Here is a 22,564-nt window from a genome sequence, read left to right as displayed (position 1 = left end):
TAGCTAAGACATAATTATTTCACAACAGTCTTTTCATTAATGTAATTAAATGTTTGAGTATTAATTACTATGATAGCAATTATCTTAATATAATATATCTAAGTAACTATATGGATACAATTAATATATTTTTAATTTTCATTAACTATATTGTGTGTTTAATGCTTGTTTAATGTGATATAATACTTTAGTATTTTACAGAACAGGCAAGTGTAAAAATTAATAGGTACGTTTTTTTTATTTTTTTCATCAAATTAAATTAAATTCAATAATATTATACTTATTGGGTTAAAAAATAATTTTGTTATAATTTTCCTATAATATTATATTATTTTATTTATTCTTTGGTTATCATAAATAGACTAGAACCATTTTAGTTGTAATAATTTAAATTTAATGTGAACTAAGTACAATGTATATGTACCTACTAAATAGTTAAGCTCAGATAACCTGTCCACAATAATCAGGCAATTCAGGACTTTTTTTTTAATAATAACCAGGCCGTAATTTACAGATAAATATTGATTATTGATTTATTATTAGTTATTAGGTACCTACTAATGGTAAAAAATTTACGCCTTCGCAAATTTACTTGGTTTTTTTTAAACTTGCCTATATAAAACAGGCAGGGGCATTGTTTTTAATTTTATCATTAATAATAATCTTCAATTTTGATAAGTTCAACATTTAAAAATTAAAATTAAATAACAGGCCAAAAACAAATGCTGTTTACTATAACATTAATTTAAGTGAAATTAATATATTATTAATTATTATATTCGATGTTAACTACTTTTACAGAACTTTCAAGCAATCTCGATATAGGACTATTTGACTAGGTAAGTACTAAAATAATGCATTCAAATACTAAAGTAACAATGCGCTGTAGAAAATAATAATTATAAAGGGACTAGGATTTACTTCTAAAATTAAAAACACGAACAAACACATACGGACACACTTTTTACCGCTCTCTGAGTAGACAATTAATGTCAAAATAGGATTTTTTTTGATATTTTGGCTTATAGCATTACCTATTCCAGAAGTTAATTCCAACATGATAATATTGCAATTCAATTGCAACAATCATATCTTAAAACGTACATTTACGTACGTCGTACACGTACATCAATTGAAACGCTATAACTCATGATAGTGATCTAATAACACCCATAAAATTTCCAAAGACCACATCTTTAGTGAAAAGCAAAATTGGCTCGAAGCCATTTCATTCATTACAATAAAGGACGCTTTAACAATAATATTATACCTAACTACCTAGCTCTACAACATTTAGAATAGTGCTTTACACATGATGCATTTTAGTTCATACAATAAAATTTATATTATTATCTCTATATAATATTCATAATTAAGTTTTTAACTAAACACACGCGACGGAAGTCTTAAATTGAGCATTTTGCCGTCGCAGAGCTTGACGTCACCTGAAAAGAAAATTATGATATAAATGACTATTTAGTAAATGTTTAGTTCGTTTAACATTTTTGTATGTGTTAATTGGTTGTTAAGGAAAATGTTTCTTGCACGTGTGGTTCTGTGACATGTGCATACACTTATTTTTATTTATTTAACTCTTTAATAGTTGCTCAGATAGGTAACCTTAAAACTACTTACAGATAGAACAGATTACAACTATTTTGGCGGCCTTATCACTTAATAGTGATCTCTTCCAGGCAACCACGGAAAAAGGTAAACAAGCAAAATGATCACTAAGACTGTAATTTTAAGTGGATGATTAAAATTGATCGTGTTTAGCTTAGTTTCCACTTTCCAGACAGTACCCGGTAGCTATAAGAATTGTTATCAGGAGATTTTTAAGCTAGAGAAGTTAGTGCGATAAACAGCACTATAAATTGAAATCTTAAAATATAAAAAAAATTGATGTAATTTTGTTTTTTAAGTATTTTTTACGTGATCGGTGTACGCAAAACTACAAATCCCTTCGCGCTTAGTATACCAACAGTGGGACACTCTGTATATAACCTACGGAAATAATTAGATTAGCTTTATCACACAGGTATCATTAATTATTTGTGTATGTGATAGTTTACTTCTAACTCTATCTATAACACAAGATTCTACTGCATGCATTATTCTACTAATGCCTAATGTTAAAACATAAAATAATTTAACACTAGCCACTAGGTGTGTATTCCTAGCATAAAAGTTCACTTCTATATGCATCTATCACCTTAGTTTTTACAGGTTATATGTAGACTGTAGAGCCTTAACAAGAAGATATTTTTATATACCTATCAGCACTAGAAGTAGGAGCTTCTTCGTCCAGCGAATGTGAATGACCATGTACTGGTCTAGGCCGTCGGTTTATTGCATTATCTGTTCCATCTGACTCCCTTCGCGACCCGCCACCCGCGCAGAAGCACTTGCATATTATTCTCTTGAATGCGAACCTGAGAAAGAGTATTATATTCAAATTTATTTGGCTCTGATACAAATATGCAATAAAGATGGAACCTTTATTAAAAAATTAACTTTTTTGAAGGATAAAGAAACATTATAGGGTCAAGGAAAATATTGCAAGTAGAGCAAGCTGTAGAGCGGAGAGTAATCAAATGGTGCTTTTTATAGGTTAAATAAAATCATTGGAAAATATATTAAATGTTATAATTTAAATAAACTACACAAAGCTACCTAAACCTTGAGGAGATTTACGTATAATAGAAAAGAAAATAAAATTAAATAGCAAATAGCGTTTAGATATTAAAGACTTTTTAACGGATTTTAAACGCGATTTATTTATTTTACGGGGAGACTCCCCGTGACCACGCTCGCTGTAAAGTGTTCGAAACGTCGGGAAAATAATAGAATGAATAAATCGCGTTTAAAATCCGTTAAAAAGTCTTTAATTTCTAAATGTATAAATAATACTCGCGTAAAATCAAACCCTAGAAAATACTAGCAAAAAGCGTATCCAACGATTGTTCTCAAAATAACTGAAAATAAATCTCACCTGAAATCCTTAGAAAACAGCGCATATATCAAGGGATTGATGGCAGAATTACAATAACCAAGCCAGAATAGAATCGAGAAGATGATGGGCGTCACGCAGTCACCACAGAATGCTCGAACCACGTACACACTGAAGAAAGGAAGCCAGCAGAACACGAAGCCCCCGACGATGATGCCGAGCGTCTTTGCGGCTTTTGTTTCCATACGAAATCTTTTGACCTGTAAAGCAGATGAAGCAGGCTTTAATTACTGATTTGACAGGCATAAATTATGGTAATTCACTTATATCAGTTATAATTCGCACTGAAAAAGGCGAAATCTATACTAATATTATAAAGCTGAAGAGTTTGTTTGTTTGTTTGAACGCACTAATCTCGGGAACTACAGGTCCGATTTGAAAAATTATTTCGGTGTTAGATAGCGATTTATCGAGGAAGGTTATAGGCTGTATTTCATCACGCTACGGGCAACAGGAGTGGAGCCACGGGGGTGAAACCGCGCGGAGCAGCTAGTATTTAATATGATGTTACTTTTTTCTTGATGGCTTGTTCCCGTAGAAGCAATTAGTATTCAAATGGTTTAGGTATAGTCTTTGTGGTCTTTATACTTTATAATATGTTTGTATGAATCCGGAAAACAATGGCCGCTATTCACAGCTGCATAATATGTTCTATAATATGTTCTATTTAGTTCGCATTTTCAATTAAATTTTCGTCAAAAACTTTACTCTATCAGGAAGATAATCAAAGCAATAAGTGGTGAAACCTTTATAGTAATATTTTTCTATCCTACGTAATATATGATTTTATAAATACCTGAGCTTTAATATTTCTCTTTCCCATACGCCGTGTCCTTGGTTTATCCTCTAACTCATCATACAGAGACCCAGGTGTGAGGTGATGAGGTCTGACCCTCAATCTGCTTTCCGTTAATTCCCTACCATCTCTCTCATAATGAACAGCATATAAGGAAGGACTTGGTGAACGACTTGGTGACCTGGAGTTCTCTAAAGCTGGACAAATTTGTTCTGAAGAAGGATAGGAGATGGAAATTTTGATTTTCTCGTGTGCTCTGCGGGCGCTTGAATGCCTGGAATTTGGAATTAGTAAGTTATTGTAATTTTACAGAACAATTTGATTTTGTACTCTGTATACAATATGTTCGTTTTATTTTTATCATCAATTTTTTGTCATTTTTCAAAAGATTTAATTTACAATCTTTTTACATAAACCCAGTTGTTTTACATCTTGTTCAATTTAAAGCTTGTACGCGTGTGTATTTATTTAAACTAATATAAATGAGCAACAAAAAAAAAATAATAATAATGTATGTAAAATACCTTCTAATTCTTTCAGGAGATGCGCTCAAAGAAGTGCTAGTGGAATGATTAGATGCTGTAGACAGCGGGGAACCGTGCGGCCTTGCGGAACCTCTACCCCGGTGTATCCTGAGAGTAAGGCGGTTGTCGTCGAAGCGGTTTCCTAAACCTGAAGAATAAAATAAATAAAGAACATAGAGTCAATATAGAAATAAAGAAAACGGTAAAGATAAAGGGCACAGCAGAATAAGATACAGTTTGTCTTGCATCTATTATTTTAAAGTGACATGACATTATATTTTTAATCGTAGTGAATAGTATCAAAACTAACTCCACTTTCCATTAGTCAGAAACATCTTGTGAACAATTAATGTGCATTTGAAATAGATTAGATCTATTATATTATAGGTACGAAGTGCCAGGTAAAATGTCACTCTATGAAAATGTAAATAGAAACTAGCTACGTAAATTTGCCAAAAAGCAAACATAACTTCTTCTTCGAAATATTAACAACAATACGGTTTCTATCCAAGAAAAAGAAAAGTCCAAATTATACACGCAAACATTATTCATTACAACATACACAAACAAAAAGCACATAATATTATCTCGCTAACCTTTAGTAGTCCTAAATCCCTGGTTAATAGCCTTCGTGGTCCTCACGGCTGCTTTGTAAATCCTCCAATAGAAGAACAGCATCACGAACATGGGGATATAGAAGGAACCAAGTGCGGAGTAGACAACATAGCCAGCGTCGTTGGTCAGCTCGCACGTCCAGGGGCAGGGCGGGTGGATCTCTTGGTTACCTTTGAGTTCATCTTGTGGCTGGAATGAAAAATATTATATTGGTTATTGTGATCGTGGAAAATGAAGTATACAATTAATTACACAATAAAATAAATTAATTATAAATAAAATACAATAATCATCATCATCATCAGCCCAATTATGTTCCCACTGCTGGGACACACAGTCTTTTATACATTGTAGTGAGTAAAAAAAAAAACGATAAATTTCCTTTTTTGTTGGTTAAATATATATTTTAATAATATATTATTTTATAGCACCGACAGAATTTTTTCAAGTTGTAATTATTTATATGAAATTCATATTTATATCAAACTAGAGGTCCGCCCCGGCTTCGCCTGAGGTACATATTTCGCAATAAAAGGTAGCCTATGTCCTTTCTCGAGTATCAAAATATCTCCATACAAAATTTCATGCAATTTGGTTCAGTAGTTAAGGCGTGATTGAGTAACAGACAGACAGACAGAGTTACTTTCGCATTTATATTAAATAAGTATGGATTCTATGATAGTTCATTGTTCATCAAAGTAGATTGTAAATACCTTAGGTAAATACATTTTGGATTTTCATAAAGTCAAGATAATTAATTAATTTTAATTTTAATCCACTGCCAGTCATAGACAAAACAAATAAATATTTTCGTAGGTAATATTTATTTTCATTATAATTGACGACTTCGTTTGGTTATTTGATAGGCGTCTTACAAAATTAAATTATTTTCATTTTTTTCGATTAAGACTAAAAGGCTATTGTATTTTTTGCAAGCCATTGTTGTGTAACAGATTCAGTTCTTTCTCAACCCCTTTCTTTGTAGACAAAAGAAAAAAGTACCGAAGTCGCTTTTAATTATTTTTAAGATGCATATGTAAATAGGTCATGTTTTGAACAAAGCAGTATGAATAGTCACAATATTTGATTGATTTTAAAAGCCGAATAGTTCGTTTTGATAAATATTGTAAACATAAATGATTTTTGTATAAAAAGTGTTAATTTACATTTTGCAAAACCACGGGAGCAAAGCGTGGCAAAGCCTTGTAGTCAAGTCTTGTTTCATATAAAATATTATGTCTTCCCGTTCTTAATTTGTTTAAATTTCTGTATAAATCACTGGTATAAATGGTCGGATTTGACGTCTAAGTGTGCTTATTAAAAAAAGAGCGTGTATGCCGAGCACTCGTGTCAGAAGTGAAACTTCTTTGTCAAGATTCAAAGATACCAAAATCGTCGCTACTCCATGATGTGACCGGTATTGCCATGACGCTACCTTGAAATTTTACTCTCAATGCGCCTAAAGAAGTTTCACTTCAAAAAAATATTAGTGAAGTTGACAACTTGCAAACTATAAGCACATTATCTATTTATATTCAAGTAAGCTCTTATATTTACGAACATTGGTATTATGGTTGAAAAAATTAAGTTCTACGATATGTATTGCATAACCAAAGTTAATTTCGTCCTGAAATCGATGTCAATGATACAATTATACGTATTATACCCATTAACGTAGTGACGTAGTTTCATTCAGTTTAATAATGCATTAGTTTAGTTAAAGGTAATTTGTATGGGATTTTATAACGAATTGTTTAAGATTTAATTGTATACCTACCTAAGTATTGTTTTTAGCTGAGGTTATAACAGTGTTCATAAATTCGATGGATTTTTCATTTTTAAATCAATTTAAAAAAAGAGAGGATCGAAGTCGTCTCTATTTTTTAGGTGTTACAGAACTTTCGAATAGGTGGACCGATTATGATGATTCTTTTCTATTTGAAAGCTAGTTTCCTCCGGTTTTGGCATTATGATGTATAAAGTCTTGTTCTAACAATAATTTTAAGGCGTCTTGAGTGTTTTATGAGAAAAATTATGTTTTGTATGTAATAATTGTCACAAGTATAGAACTACACCAGCACATAATTGACGACAAGTGACTAAGTGAGCAAGGCACTTTCCTTAGGGTAAGAACTATAATATATTTCTAGAAACACGAGCGAAGCCACGTGCGTGCTTGTATAGAATAAATGCGGTGATTTCCAAAAGTCGTTTCAGGCAATTTGGCAACACATTGACTTCTCACCCTCCGATATTACAACATTATGTAAATTTTCATAACTAGTTTGTTGACCGGACTTTGCTTGTAAATGTGTTTTATTTTCTAGTGAAATTTGGTTTGATATTTCATAGTTTGATCGTCTCTAGCACAGTTCAGTAGTATTTGTGAGAAAGAGTAACAAACAAACACACCAACAAATATATCCATCCTCACAAACTTTCGCATTTATAATATTAGTAGGATTAAGGATTTAATATGAAACTATCTCTACATATTAGTTACACCTAACATCTGATTCCAAATCCCCATATAACGAAAACATATTAAAGTGATAATCAGGGTTCGCGAAACAACTCGATTAAAAGTGAAGAATAAATAAATAATTCATGAAAATCATAATTTTCACCAGCTTATCCTCCTCTCCATTGTGGTTCGCGAAAATCTGGGATTAGTCGCCTCTTTACATTATACTTTAGAGCTTAAGTTATATTCAATGTTTTGAAATATGTTACGAAAAAAAATTATCACAAAATTTTATAAGAACATTCTTTAAAAACGTTACTTATTTAGTGATTTGTGTTTGGACAGCTATTTTTGTAAATAGGTACACATAAAAAGACGTGTGGCACTCGGGGACTGCCGCGGTAAAGCTAATATTGCATAGCATGCCTTCAAGCCACACCTCCGTGCCCGTCGGAGTGGGGAGCGTGAGGTTTTTCGTTACGCAATTTCTGGATTCGGTCCCCGCGCTCAAGGCCCGCGATAGAAGTTATGCAATAGCTTAAAAATTACTCAATTAAATTTCGGGATTTTATTACATTACATTATCAAAAGAAATATACACATTTACACAATTATAGCAAAATTTTTAGGATATAATACTGAACATCCAAATATTATACTTCGCGTATAGGGTCATTGCGCCTGTTCGCGTCCACCTGCCTATTCGCGTCCATTTTGCGGATATCTTTTAGAAAATTCACGAAAATAAGTATACTTTATGTAAAATTGTAATAAGAAAAATTTCCGATAATACCTCAATGTATAAGAGACATGCACACATATTCAAAATATGCCTGCGCACCGCCTATCCTATTTAAAAAAAATATTTAATTTTGGCTATTAAACGAGAGAGCTAAAACGCGCGGGATTTTGAGAAAAAAATAGTGCGCAGCGTCGCGTTTGACGGTAAGTATCTTATTGTTAAATGTGAATTTTTGAATATGTAACTGTTTCTTTGCTTTGCTAACAAAACATGGAATAGTATGGATTATAAATAAGCTTATTTCTTTTACAATTAATAGCTAAAATAAGGTGGACGCGAATTACTACACCGAATTTGTACAACTTCCATTTTGCGTCCACGGTGGGCGCAAACTATACCTGTAGTGCATAACAATAGAACATATTGCGTCCACATTGTTTTTCATTACGTAGCAATGAATTGTTTGTTAAAATATGTAATTTAAAATAGATTGTAAATTTTTGACTAAGACCACAAGTTGATAATTTAAATTTTCATTCAAATTAGCAAATTTTTATGCTATTTTTTCATTTTAAAATGGGTATTCTAAGAACAGAATGAGACTAGTATTTTTGAGAATGAGAGTCTGTGGTTAAGAAAATAATATACAAAAGAGAAATTTAATTCTTTAGAAACTAAAAAATAGGGTAGGTAGGTAATCTTAATAGAACTGATTATTATTTATTTACATAACGTAACTTTGTTTTTTGTTAATTTTTGGTTCTAAGAATGATGAGAAGATAAATATAATTAAGTTTTTCCAGTTTCCTTACACAGTGAATTATATTAATAATAATGTTGATTTTAGGGTTCCGAAGTTCCGAACCTAGAAAGGAAAAACCGGAATCCTTGTAGGATCACTTTGATATCCGTCCGTCTGTATGTCCGTCTGCCGGTCTGTCTTTCTGTCAAGACCCTTTTTCTCAGTAACGCGTAGAGGTATAAAGCTGAAATTTATTTTGAATACTCAAGTCTACGGTCCCTTGAAGCAGTGAAAAAATCAAACTTATAAGCCAAAGCAATCAAAAGATACAGCCGTTTATGCTGCCAATTTTCGCAAATTTCGACATTCGCAAGGGAATCAAAACCTACAGGGTACTTTACGTGAACACAGACACTTGAAGTTTGGTGCGAAGCAACGTCTTATAGCACAAATAAGGGAAACATTGAAAAAATAATCATTTACAGTTAAAACATATAAAAAAAGACAGGTTAATACGGAACCCTCGGTATGCGAGTCCCACTCGCATTTGGCCGGTTTTTATTAAATAACTGTATTCGTAAATAAATAATTTATTAAAATCTAATTTTTATTTGCATTTATCTGATAAAATATCACCCAATACATTCTTAATTCCTTTTCTAAGCTGGTGGACGCGAACTGGTCCACGGGTGGACGCAAAAAGGCATTTTTGGACGCGAACTGGGTAAAACGCCAAATTCTGCTATTTGTCTAGATAAATAAAAACCACATGATATTTCCAACACAATTGAAAGTACATCTTAAAATAGACTATGTAATGAACACGTTACATAAATTTTGCGTTGCAATTTGTTCTGGAACATTTTTATTTTCTCCTTCAGACTTTCCAACTGCACTAAGTGGACGCGAACTGGCGCAATTACCCTAGAATACCTCAAGTTTTATAATACACAGGACCTGACAGTTGACAGTTGCAGTGATAGTTTGTTCTCATACATTTTTTATTATTAAAAATATTTTAATTAAGTTTTAAAAGTTAAAAGTGAATAAAAGTGAACTTATATTACCTAATTGTTCTAATAAAAAGTTATCTTGGTTGTTTTAAGTGCTTAAACATAACTGTGAGTACTCTAAGTAAACAGCTGACGAACAGCTGATCTTACGTGTCCATCCGAACAGCTGATCCCTTTAAAAATAACAGTCACTTTTAATCTCTGGTGTTCTTCCTTTCGTCCTAATGCTGGTGATATATTAATTCATGAACACTGTATGTGGAGCCAAACGAAATAGAATATATTGGATAATATAAGAATCAAAATTAAAATCAAACTAAGCACTGCGAAGCTTCCTTTCTCGCCATCTGGATTAAGGTTGAATTATTCTTAATCAAATATCAATACCATTATGGCTAATAAATGCAATGCATGCGGCAAATTTTTTGCGTCGGCAGATGGCGCTAAATGCAATAAATGCTGCACGCTGTATCATAAGCCATGTTGTAGCCCAGATGCCCGTTCGAATGCAAAGTGGATCTGCAAAGCGTGCAAAGCTAAAGCCAATAAAGCAGCGGAGACAGTATCTGCTCCTGAACGAGAAGCCGATGTTTTTCTGGATGTCGAGCCCCCCCAACAACAGGGGTCACCTTCTCTTGTAAGGGAAATAAAACTGCTGCGGTCGGAGCTGTCTAGCTTTAGACTTGAGATGTCTAGACTAACAACGTTGGTAGCTAGTTTCGGTACGCGTCTCGACGGCCTGGAGGAACGGGTATCGCAATTAGAAAGTAAACCGTGCTGCGAAAATCTCGAGTCTATAGACTTATTAAAAAGGCAATTAAATGAATCCCAACAGGAAAACCTACTTAACGATGTCGAGATTACTGGCGTAAGTGAAAGTAGCGGAGAGAATCTCTTACACGTTGTGATAACCTTAGCACAAAAGATAGGTTTATCTATTGAGGAGCGCGACATAGTAAACGTGCGTAGACGCGGTACACGGCGGCAAGCGGAAACCGACGGCGGAACGGCGCGCGCACGGCCCATAGTCGTACGTCTGACTCGCCGGCACCTGCGCGACGAACTGTTGCATGCGGCGCGCGTGCGCCGCGGCGCGGATACCGCTGGCACGGGAGTCGGTGGCGAGCCGCGACGATTTTATATAAACGAGCATTTAACATATGCAAATCGGAATCTTTTCTATATAGCACGAGAAAGGCTTGGGGGTGAAAAAAATTGGCGTTTTATCTGGACGCGTGGCGGAAATATTTATGCCAGAAAAGATAGTAAATCTGAAAAAACTACTATAAAATCACAAGATGATATCGATAGGGTTTTTTGTTTATAATATTGTTTGTATTATGTAAACTCGCAGATTGTGTTAATTTTAAGTCTAGTTATATTTTTATCAATACTCAATTTAATAACCAGTCTTACTCAGCGTTTATATTATTTTACATTATATTCATTCTTTCCTCTTCTCTCAAAAAAATAATGCATTTATTTTTTATGCACATAATTAGCTATGTCTGTGTTATATTAATGGCAGTGCAATATATTGTAGGTAGATATTTCTTAGTTTTTATATTCTTAAATTTAGATGCTTACAGTTATAAAACAAATATTGTTAGTTACTCTCAATGCTATTTAAATACATTTCCTGTGTACTCAATGAATGAAATTTTATTTTATTATGTACGTTGTGTCTCGGTTGGTACTTCATACTTTATAGGAACTATAATTATTAATATTCTTTTCTATTGGTCACGGAACATATTATTATATTATTTCGTATACAATTATTTCATTTCATATTGTGTAAACTGTGAGGATAATAATATAAAGTTAGTTCGGTTATTTATAATATTATATAGATTATATGCACTTGCCATAAATATGGTTTGTGGAAATTTTATATTGTTTTTGTTAAAACTAATATTTAGACTTCATGACAGTGGCGGGCTTTTACACTTCTTTAAATATTTCATTGAAACTTTTTTTCGTTATTCTTTCATACATATATATACTGTATATATCTTTACAAATTACTGTGATCGTCTTTATCTATCTACCATTTATTATATTGACATATTTTATTTAGTTCATTATATTATTTTGCTTGAGAATTGTGTTATATTATTGACTTAACAATGCCTATTAGAAAAAATCTCATAATTGGTTTCTTGAATGCTTGCTCACTGGGAACTGGACATGAGGAGCTATTTATTGCTATTAAGCGACACAATGTTGATGTTTTGGGGTTGAACGAGACCTGGCTAAGACAAGGAGAAGAGGCCCGTGCTCCCAGATTCTACGAGTATCGTCTAATACATAGCCCACGTCCACAGCAGATACGCAGTCGCGGTGGAGGCGTTGGTTTCTACATCAGAAAAAGTCTAAATTTTAGAACTTTACAGCATCCTTGTTGGTCTGATGTGGAGCAAATGTGGGTCGCAATCAAGGTGAGGGGTAAAAGTATTGTCATTGGTACTGGATATCGCCCCCCATGGTTTTCTGTCGACACCTTCTTTAACGCTCTTTACGATTCCGTAGTTAGTTTCTCATGGGCTGACCATTTAATTATTGTAGGAGACTTCAACGTAAATTATAGTGACAGTAAATCTTTAGGCTATCGGAACCTAAATGAATTTTTAGAACTCACTAAATTATCCCAATTTGTCAACGAACCAACGCACTTTACCACGCATAATGAATCATTACTTGATCTGGTGTGTGCAGATATTTCTGCAGAACAAGTCACTGTCGATCACATCAGTAATCTCAGTGACCATTCATTTATAGTATGTGAATTTAGTTTGGTCATAGAAAAACACATACCAAAAAAGAGTATATATAGGCCTTTAAAGAATATTGACTTATCTATTTTTAAAGATATTATGACTGGGATTAACTGGGACCTTATTATAGACCAAAAAGATGTAAATAAATCTGTTTCTAACCTTAATGACTTAGTTATTTCTATTTTTGACGTGTTTGCTCCGTTTAAAACAATAAACCTAAAAGATCATAACTATCCATGGGTTACATACAATATTAAGCAGTTAATGAAACGAAGAGATGAAGCTCATTACAAGTATAAAGTTTCGAAAATTAGCTCCCACCAAGAGTATTATAAAGATTTGAAAAGGGTTGTAATTGATGCTATGGAGCGCGAAAAAACTTGTTATTTTAATACTTTCGTTAACACTAATATGAGTAATCCTAAGATCCTTTGGAAAACTATAAAAAATAATGTTAATGTAAATAATGGGAATGATGCTGCGTTACCTGATCATCTTAGAAAACCTGACGAAATTAATAGACATTTTCTCGATGTACCTTTCGATATCACTGCACCCGATTCCGCGGTGGATTTCTTTATGCAGAACAAAAAAGGAGACTTGCAATTTTCTCTGAGAACTGTCTCACAAAAAGAGGTTTTAGAACATTTCAGAAGTTTGAAATCCAACGCGGTTGGCTGCGATGGCATATCGCTAGAAATGCTGAAATTATTGTTGCCATACATCATTGATATAATGACTATGATTTTCAACGCTTCCATCACATCGAATACCTTTCCTTATCTTTGGCGTAAGGCATTAGTAACACCGCTGCCAAAAAACAATAACCCAGTACATTTCAAGGATTTACGACCGGTTAGTATTTTGCCGTGCCTGTCCAAGGTCTTAGAGAAAATAGTCTGTGACCAGCTTAGAAAGTACTTAGAGTCCAACGATATTTTACCTAACCTTCAATCTGGGTTTAGGAAGTATAGAAGTACCACTAGTGCTTTGATTGATGTCGTCGATAACGTACTGGAGGCACAAGATAAAGGAGAAGGTACCATACTAGTCTTATTAGATTACTCACGTGCCTTTGATTCTATTAATATAAAGTTACTACTCTCAAAACTTACATATTACGGGTTTGATCCGAACACGGTTATGTGGTTTGAAAGTTACCTTACAAATCGCTCACAGGTCGTTAAAATAGGTGGAGATGATGCATGTACTTCTCAGTGTGTCCGGGTTACTAGAGGCGTTCCGCAAGGCTCCATACTCGGTCCACTGCTATTCATTTTGTACACAGCGGATGTCACGAATATCATAAAACATTGTAAATATCACATATATGCTGATGACATACAATTATACATTTCTTTTAAAGTGAGTGAGATGGACGTTGCCTTGATAAAGTTTCAAGAAGATCTAAATAATATTGTTTCATGGTCAAAAACTAACTGCCTCGTTTTAAACCCAAGTAAAAGTAAATACATGATCTTAGGAACCAGGTGCCAAGTTAATGCCATTGCAAGCCAAAAACCATGTTTGTCAATAAGCGGAGAACAAATAGAAAGGGTTATGGAAGCACGCAATTTAGGTGTAGTTTTTGACGAATCCTTACGTTTTCATAATCACATAATTAATATATCAAAAAATTGTTTCTATCGTCTTAAATTATTGTACAGAATAAGAAATTATCTAAATGTAAACGTTCGAAAACTATTATGCGAATCGCTGATCCTCTCAAAATTTAATTATGCTAGCACTGTCATAGGTCCCCGGTTATTAGCATCAACTAAAAAAATAATGCAGAGGGTACAAAATGCTTGCACTCGTTTTTGTCACAATATTCCACCCCGAGCCCATGTCACCCCGTATTTGAACAGTAGTAACACTTTAAAAATGGAGTATCGACAGCAAATACAACTAGCTACACTTTTATTTAACGTAGTTAAGTACAAAGTACCAGCCTATTTGTACAAAAAGCTGAAGTGGTTGTCGGAGTCAAACACGAGTCACTCAACACGGTACAGGAATGTACTGATGGAAGTGCCCCTCCACAGAACTGCAGCATTTAGGGGTAGCTTTAAATTTAGTGCCTCTAAGTGCTGGAATGACTTGCCACCACCGATCCGCAATAGCAACAATGTATTGGGCTTCAAAAACAGACTGAAGTTCCATTTGCTCTGCTTACAAAAAGGTTATGAGGTCGGGGCTCCAAACACGTGACTCGGTACGGCTCTGGTAATAATTCTATTTGTAGTTGTTGTTTATTAATTAAATGATGTATCGCGTATTAGTATTGTATCTTCTTTTAGAATGTATTATTGTCTGTTATGTAAGTAATAATTCTTTATAATATATATGATATGTTTCCTATCTACTATATTATATTATTATATATTATATTATTGCTTTTATTTTTATTTTTTTCTTTATTTTTTTCATAATAAGTACACTGCCACTGTCAGGATGTCAATGTGGTGTCCACTGAAAATCAGTGGAGAATCTAAGTGTCTTATATGTCCTTAGATTCTCAAACCACTGAGTGGATATTATCCATTTTGTGCCGTTGTAACTAGTTATAAGTTAATTTTATTTATTTTTTATGTATTAATGTGCATCGGTACAAATAAATGTATTTTCTTTCTTTCTTTCTTTCTTTCTTACACAATAGAAAACCAGCACAATTGTCCTGATTTCAATTGAAAATAAATTTTCCAGTAATACATTTCGTTGTAGAATTTTTTATATACCTATAGTAGCGGATCATGGAATACATTTAAAAAACCTCTCTAATTAATCTGTTGTGTAAATTCTTAGCTATAATAATAATTATGTTCTTACCAATTTGAATCTATACTAATATTATAAAGTTGAAGAGTCTGTTTGTTTGTTTGATCGCGCTAATCTCAGGAACCACTGGGGCCTTAGCCAAACGGCAAAACGCCAAGGAATAGAATACGCTATCGATAGAAATTGACATAAGCGTATGATGTTTTGCATAAGGATTCGGTCACCCTACCAACGACAACGACGACCACGAACAAAATTTTCATCCAGTCGCAATTAAATAAAATTGTGCAAAACACAATTAAAAATGAAATTTAAGAATTTCCTGTCGTATTGGTGTTTGGAAAAAAAAATTTTGAGATCAATGGATAAACAAACAGGTTTTTCATAGAAACGGTGGCTCCTAGAAAAAAATGTATTTAACCTTTTTTATAGATAATTAGATTATATACAATTTTGGTTCAGGTGATTGTATGATAAACTTACCGTCTCGGCGAAAATCGCAAAAAACCCTATTTCTTTTTATTAATTGACCTCGAATCTTTTTATTCCTGAGTACCACAATGACGGGAGATTTTAATATTGATTTTGAACAAATTTCGGCAAGATTGGAACTTTGGTCGTGGTCGTCTGCGTCGTTGGTAGTGTGATCGAACCATTACCAAAATGTCATGAGCTTATGTCAATAATTAGCGTTAGCAGTTTCTATTCCATGGCGTTACGTACGTTTGTCTAAGGCCGTCCGATTTGAAAAATTCTTTTGGTGTTCGATAGCCCATTTTTCGAGGAAGGCTATCATCATAGAGGCATTTAGGCATCACTCATAGAGGCATATTATAGGCATCAAACATTCATCATCATATTATCGGGCGGTAAAAAGTCAAGGAAACTTAATTTAGTAGCGTCAAAGGTAAAATCATAAATAACTAGGTCTTTTAAACGTTTCTTATTTTTCAGAGGTTTATACAATCCATCTAACTTTCTGAATCAAACTTTTTTTACAACTGCCAGGAACTGCATTAACAGGCGACCAAAGTCACGAACTTGAACCAACACGTGAAGAGGGTTGACAGCATTTCCCGTGATAAATTATCAACAAGCGATTACTAACCCAAATGCTAAAGGTCAAGATCGAAAATTGAATAGCAATGGAAACATTGAAATGGCTTTTGATTCGCTTGATTAACAAAATAAGCATCGATTACCGCTTTTCTATTTTCATTCTTTGCTTTCTCATCGCTTTTATCTGAATACTCATTTACTTTATCTTTTATGTGCCTTTACTTTTTCTCCACAGTTGAAACAGGGCTGGATTAAAATTTCTGTCCGGCTTTTAATGAAGGCCTTATAGAGAATTTTACTAGGGCTCGACTGTGAATCATTATTAACTACGATATTTTCCAGCCTTTTGAAGCTTGGGCTCCTAAGCTTTATTCGACTAACGGTGCATTTACATTAAACGAGCGAATGCTTATTCTAACACCACTATGTAAAAAAAAAATAAATAAAAAATTCTTTATTCTTTAAGACACGTACGTCGTACATCAATCATACATACATTACATAGTGCTTTATACAGTTTCATTTTTTTTAGTGTGAACAGTCAAATTTTTTTAGTGTGAACAAGCGTAGAGCATTCTTTCGTTGTTCTTAGTGCTTTCGAAAAGATTCTATGCAATGTTCTAATACTGAATACCAGTTTTCGTTTACACGTGCATACGAAAGAATGGTCTTGCTCTAGCTCTAGCTCTATGTTCGTTTGGTCTAAATGTACCGTTCGGTACTGGAGTGGCCTGATCAGAAATGCTTATTTAACAAAAGATGTGTTTTTTCTCCTTTTTGATTAGCGTCCGTAGCCAATGATGTTCTTTGGTATTTTACTTCAGAGACTTCGAACTTATCTCTATCTCTTTTATTGCGTTTAATGATATCGATTCTGTACAGAATATGTTTGTTTCTTCCGAAATATAAATTATATATTAGAGATGAAAAATATCGTGAGAGATATTAACTTCAACAGAAATTATTTTTCTTCGCAATAGCTAAAATAGTAAATTCCCGTAATTTGGGTAAGTATATTATGTGTTTGTAACAAGATGTGATCTTCTTAGCTTAAGCTCTGGGCAACAATCTTGTGATTAGAACTTTAACTCAAACATTTATTTATTCGACTGGACTTATTTTAAAAGCGCAAATACCTATCGCTAGCTAATCAAGCACCAGCGTCGAGCATATATAATTTATATCTGTCAAATGTCAACATAATTCGTTTTCCTCAACTTTTTCCTCACAAACATTTGCATTTAAAACAACAGCACGATTTCTAACCTCACCACTCACCCCTTACTAAAATGTCAAAGCCTCGTACAGGTGAATTACTTCCTAATAATACCTTACCCTGCGGCGGTAAGCAGATGACAAAGTACAGAACCCAGACACCCGCAATCAATGCTCGTTTCTTGCTCATTATAGACGGGTATCTAACTGGTCTGGTGACTGCTACTTCCTAATTAAAGGATTCAAACTCACACTTCTATCTTTCCAGCCAATCAGCGGCGGGAAGCAGATCACAAAGGACAGAACCCAGACACCCGCAATCAATGCTTTGGCTCGTTTCTTGCTCTTTATAGACGGGTATCTCAGATCAGTTGGTCTGGTCACAGCTACTACGTAATTACAGGATTCAAACTCACCCTTTTATCTTTCCAGCCAACCAGTGGCGGGAAGCAGATCACAAAGGACAGAACCCAGACACCAGCAATCAATGCTTTGGCTCGTTTCTTGCTCATTATAGACGGGTAGCTAACTGGTCTGGTGACTGCTACGTAGCGGTCGAGGGAGATGGCGCAGAGGTTCAGTATGGACGCTGTACACATCCACACGTCGACTGCCAGCCAGACGGAACACCAGACGTCTCCGAAGATCCATATCTGGAACATGAAATGTTTATTTATTTATTCACAAGACCAGTGGGAGATTAGTAAGAATAGAGGCTAAAGATGATTATTTTGTGAGATGATAATAAGAAGTAACATCGGGAACAACGGATGTAAATATTTTATGCAACAATATTACAGTCTCTTTACACAATAAAAACAATACGAAAAATAAGAATCTGTAAACAAATTATATACAAACGAATAATAATTGGAAAATTATCGACGTACTCAATAAAAATCCAATCCGAAGAGTAAATACAGTGAGAGTCCTCAACAGTTTAATCTATTTTCTGAATGCAAAATACGCTTTAACTAAAATTACATTGTAAATTACGATCGTGTTTAACAAATAAATAATATTCTCATGTTCAGACACGAAATATCTTTAAGAACTTTCATGCCTTTAATATCTGTATTATGCCTATTTATCGCTACATAAAAAATAGTTATTAATACTAGAAGAACGACAATATACACAGTGATATTGTCTATTCCAAATAGTCCTCCTCCAATTGGTTTAATGCTCTGAGCCTGTATACCTAAATATGATTTATCATTTAAGTCATTAAAAAATAAACTTTATTTTACATTTTTAAAACGTTAGCAAAATCGACAACAACAACATACTTCAAAAATACCTACAGGAAATATCTTACTTCGTTCGTTTAAGACAAAACACAGAAGATGAATTTCATCACTATTTTTAAAACCTATTTCTATTTAAAGTTAATTAAACATTGCTCTTACGAACTACAGTTTCCAATCGAACGTTCTAAAGATACGGACAAATTGAGAACAGGGAAATAAAATCTATCTCAATGTTATAAGACGTCTGTTGCGGTTAGGGATCTTTGGTGTATTTTCTATTTTGAGATCAGAAAAGAGTCTGTTACATTATTATTAGTTTTAAGACTTGTAGAAAAATGTGTATTTAATTTATTATCTTTTATATTATGTCTTAGTTTATTATGTATAAAAATTATAATGTTACTATACAATTTTGTGAACATCTAGATCTGTGTTTTGAATTAGCAATCAGAACTCGACTTTTGTCATAGTACTTATTTATATATTTTATAATAAAATTATATACTAATATATCGAAACAAGTACTATCTGTGTCTTAAGAGGGCTTATTCAATTTAACGCAAGTCAAAATCTCCGCGATCTATTACGATAGATCGCGGCTTGCGCTATCCTTTTACTATGAACAGCATAAGTCCACAGGAGAGCGCCGAGCAACATGTCCTCTCTCTGGAAAGGCTCGCTGCCGACTGATTTTAATCGGGTCGCGCGCAGTGTTTTATAGTACTTTAAAAAAAATTGTAGAAAAATAATAGAGGTACCTTAGTTGATTTTTTAAATTTTATCTTATAAGTAAGACGTTCTTTTATTGCAATATGTAAAAATTATATTAAACTAAGTCAAATATCTTGGTGAAAATAATCATTTTGTCGACTATAATTTCTAAAAAAATTCACATTGTTCGGATTTTAATTTCGTAAGTTAGGAGTCCAAAATAAAAAAATCTTTTAACTAACTATTTTAATAAGGATTTTTGCAGTTAGTTAAAAAAAATTGTGTGTTAGATCTGTCAGCGATTTCAGATATTTTTAGCTTCGAAATTGACACTAAAAGCGAAATCAAGTAATCATCGGCTCAGTTATCTTGATGGTATTCACAAATACTGTATTAATTGAAAAAAACTCTTAACTAACTATATAGACAATAAAATTTCCTAAAATTATTAGTAATTCATATGTTTGTAAGATAAGTGGTTGATGGACAATCTGGTTTGAAAAATCACATATTTGAGCCAAACAGCGCACGGACCGCGTACACGGCCTTAAAGTCCACCGAAAATATGAAAGAATTTCGCAAATTTAAAAAAAATTACACAATTAAAATACATTTCGTTATAACCTTTACAAATAAGTATTATAGGATTTCTTTATTAAAATTATAACAATAAAAGAAAATGCTCAATCCTGCTATTCATGTTTCGAAAATTTAAGTTGTAGTAAGTACTTTTGTTTATACTTCAATAATGCGCTGATTCCTACAATTTAGTATTGCCAAAGATTAACGTGTGACTAGATGGCGCAAAATAAAATAAACCACGAATTTAGCAGTTTTGAGATCTATGGATATTATGGCTTCATTGACTATATTATTTTAATCTACACTTTATAAATTTGACTACTATTCAGTTCTTAGCCAACACGAAAACCTTTCTGCATTTATTTTATGAGTCATTATTGCTTAATTTGTTGATAGCTATAATGCTGTGTATCATAAAATTTTCCATACAAATACCTTGACGGTATCAATATCTATACGAAAATGCCTCACGGGGAATAAGCTTCACGGGGCTGCTTGGTGTGTGAGGACTGAGGACCCATCTATTTACTTATTTCGTTATACGCAAGCATTATATTATTATATTTTAGAGGTTTATTATAGCCTTTTAACGGATGTTAAACCTGTCACGCTAGTACCTACTACGCTTGCTCTATCATAGTTTTCGAACTTTGTAAAAAGTGTAAAAAAAAAACACGTTAAAAATACATTAAGAATATTCAATGCGACATCTAGTATATCTAAGTTCTTGAATGACGCAGTAACTATACAAAACAGCCCCGAAAGTGTTATTTTGTGTTTTATTACCCGCCCACGCCGCTGTAAAACTGTACAATCGTTTTAAAATGTTTTACTACATTCGACTTTATGAAGTTTTAAGTAATGTTTTTAACAGGCTTTTATTAGCTTCACCTGTATGTTTGTGTGTGTGTGTAACCACATGTAACCGACTACTTTAATTTTTGACACACTTTAAACCGGATGAATTAATTGAAACTTTGTACACTTATCAACGATCGGTGACATTACAATATAATAATTTTATGAGGATAAGCGAGTATTTTTTCACTATATTAATTATTATAGTCAAAACAAAAAGGTCAGATCAAGTCTTGATAAGGAATAAAGAGTTTATTTTTAAAGGGATTAGAAGCGACTCTATGAGGAAATACTTATAAGTTCATGGCCAAATGTCGGAAATATTAATTGTTAAATGACCTAGTAACAAATATATGATATTGTTTCAGATTTTGTAAAGCAATAGCTTTTATAACACTTTATGATTTGGTTACATAGAAATAGAATACATGTCTATACAGGGTTAGTTGTAAAACACTGGCAACCTCGCAGGACAAGATAGCTAACATCATAAGCAACAACATTTGTTATACGACTTTTGATAATTTGTTAGAATTTATTTTCATACAAAAATAAATATTCATTTATTTTTCCGTTTGAATATTATAAACTCTACGCCTCCCAAAAATTACGTAAACAAGAAGCGAACGAGAGGGGGAATCGAACGTCGCGTCGTCTATCCAATAATGAATAGAACATAGACAAATGAACATAGACAAATATTAGGAGAGTACAATAAAAGTTTAAAAAATCATTTAAAAATAATTAATTGCGTTATGCCAAAAGTCGTAGAACAAATGTTGTTACTTATGATGTTAGTTAACTTGTCCTGCGAGGTTGCTGGTGTTTTACAAGTAACCCTGTATATCTGTGTTTTCCCTTTTTTTATACTCTATCTTCTCCTAGCTCCATTCAAGATCCATTAAGCTACTTATAACATTAGATTAATATTCATATTATTATAATATAATATTATTATGCTTAAACACATAATAATCACATATCGAATTCATAATATAACATTGATATTTTCAGCTTTACTTCCATAACGATTATTAAGTATACCCATCCTTAATAACAACAAACTTTTACTACTAAAATACTCATTTATTTCGCTTAACACGTTCACTGCGGCACAGAAATATCTGTACTTTCCATTACTGCGTTACGGGTCGTTTTAAACCTTGTCCTATACCAGAGATTGTGGCGGCACGAGGCATATTAAACCCCACCGCCCGTAGGAGACCAAAATCGTTTTTTTGGCGCCAAATAAGACAAAGTGTGCGGCTTTTGTCGTGATTATTATTAACAATGAGTTCATTAACCTAAGTCTACCGTCGCCCGTGGTTAGATTAGTTAGTTTAGATTCTAGGGGTAAAATAAAATGTGGGGTCTGATGTACCCCATACCGCACTGAACAATAGCAGTTTTTCATATAATTTAGTG

The 22,564-nt window shown here is 33.2% G+C and overlaps 1 protein-coding gene across 1 annotated transcript in view; it reads right to left on the bottom strand.

The window, feature by feature from the left end:
- Nucleotides 1–323: 323 nt before the first annotated feature.
- The window catches only part of LOC123702669 (octopamine receptor Oamb), a 113,267-nt gene continuing 91,026 nt past the window's right edge, over nt 324–22,564 (bottom strand). Inside the window, exons 4-10 of the mRNA XM_045650431.1 lie at nt 18,155–18,391; nt 4,927–5,134; nt 4,331–4,478; nt 3,807–4,080; nt 2,993–3,210; nt 2,274–2,432; nt 324–1,445 (exon numbers count right to left, since the gene is read on the bottom strand). Of these exons, the coding sequence (XP_045506387.1) occupies nt 1,442–1,445; nt 2,274–2,432; nt 2,993–3,210; nt 3,807–4,080; nt 4,331–4,478; nt 4,927–5,134; nt 18,155–18,391 (1,248 nt within the window). The 3' untranslated portion in view covers nt 324–1,441. The remainder of the gene's footprint in view (nt 1,446–2,273; nt 2,433–2,992; nt 3,211–3,806; nt 4,081–4,330; nt 4,479–4,926; nt 5,135–18,154; nt 18,392–22,564) is intronic.

The sequence above is a fragment of the Colias croceus genome, chromosome 24 (assembly GCF_905220415.1).
Source record: "Colias croceus chromosome 24, ilColCroc2.1".
NCBI classification, from domain to species: domain Eukaryota; kingdom Metazoa; phylum Arthropoda; class Insecta; order Lepidoptera; family Pieridae; genus Colias; species Colias croceus.
The sequence above is the reverse complement of the archived record's forward strand: the minus strand, read 5'-3'. Positions and strand labels throughout refer to the sequence as shown.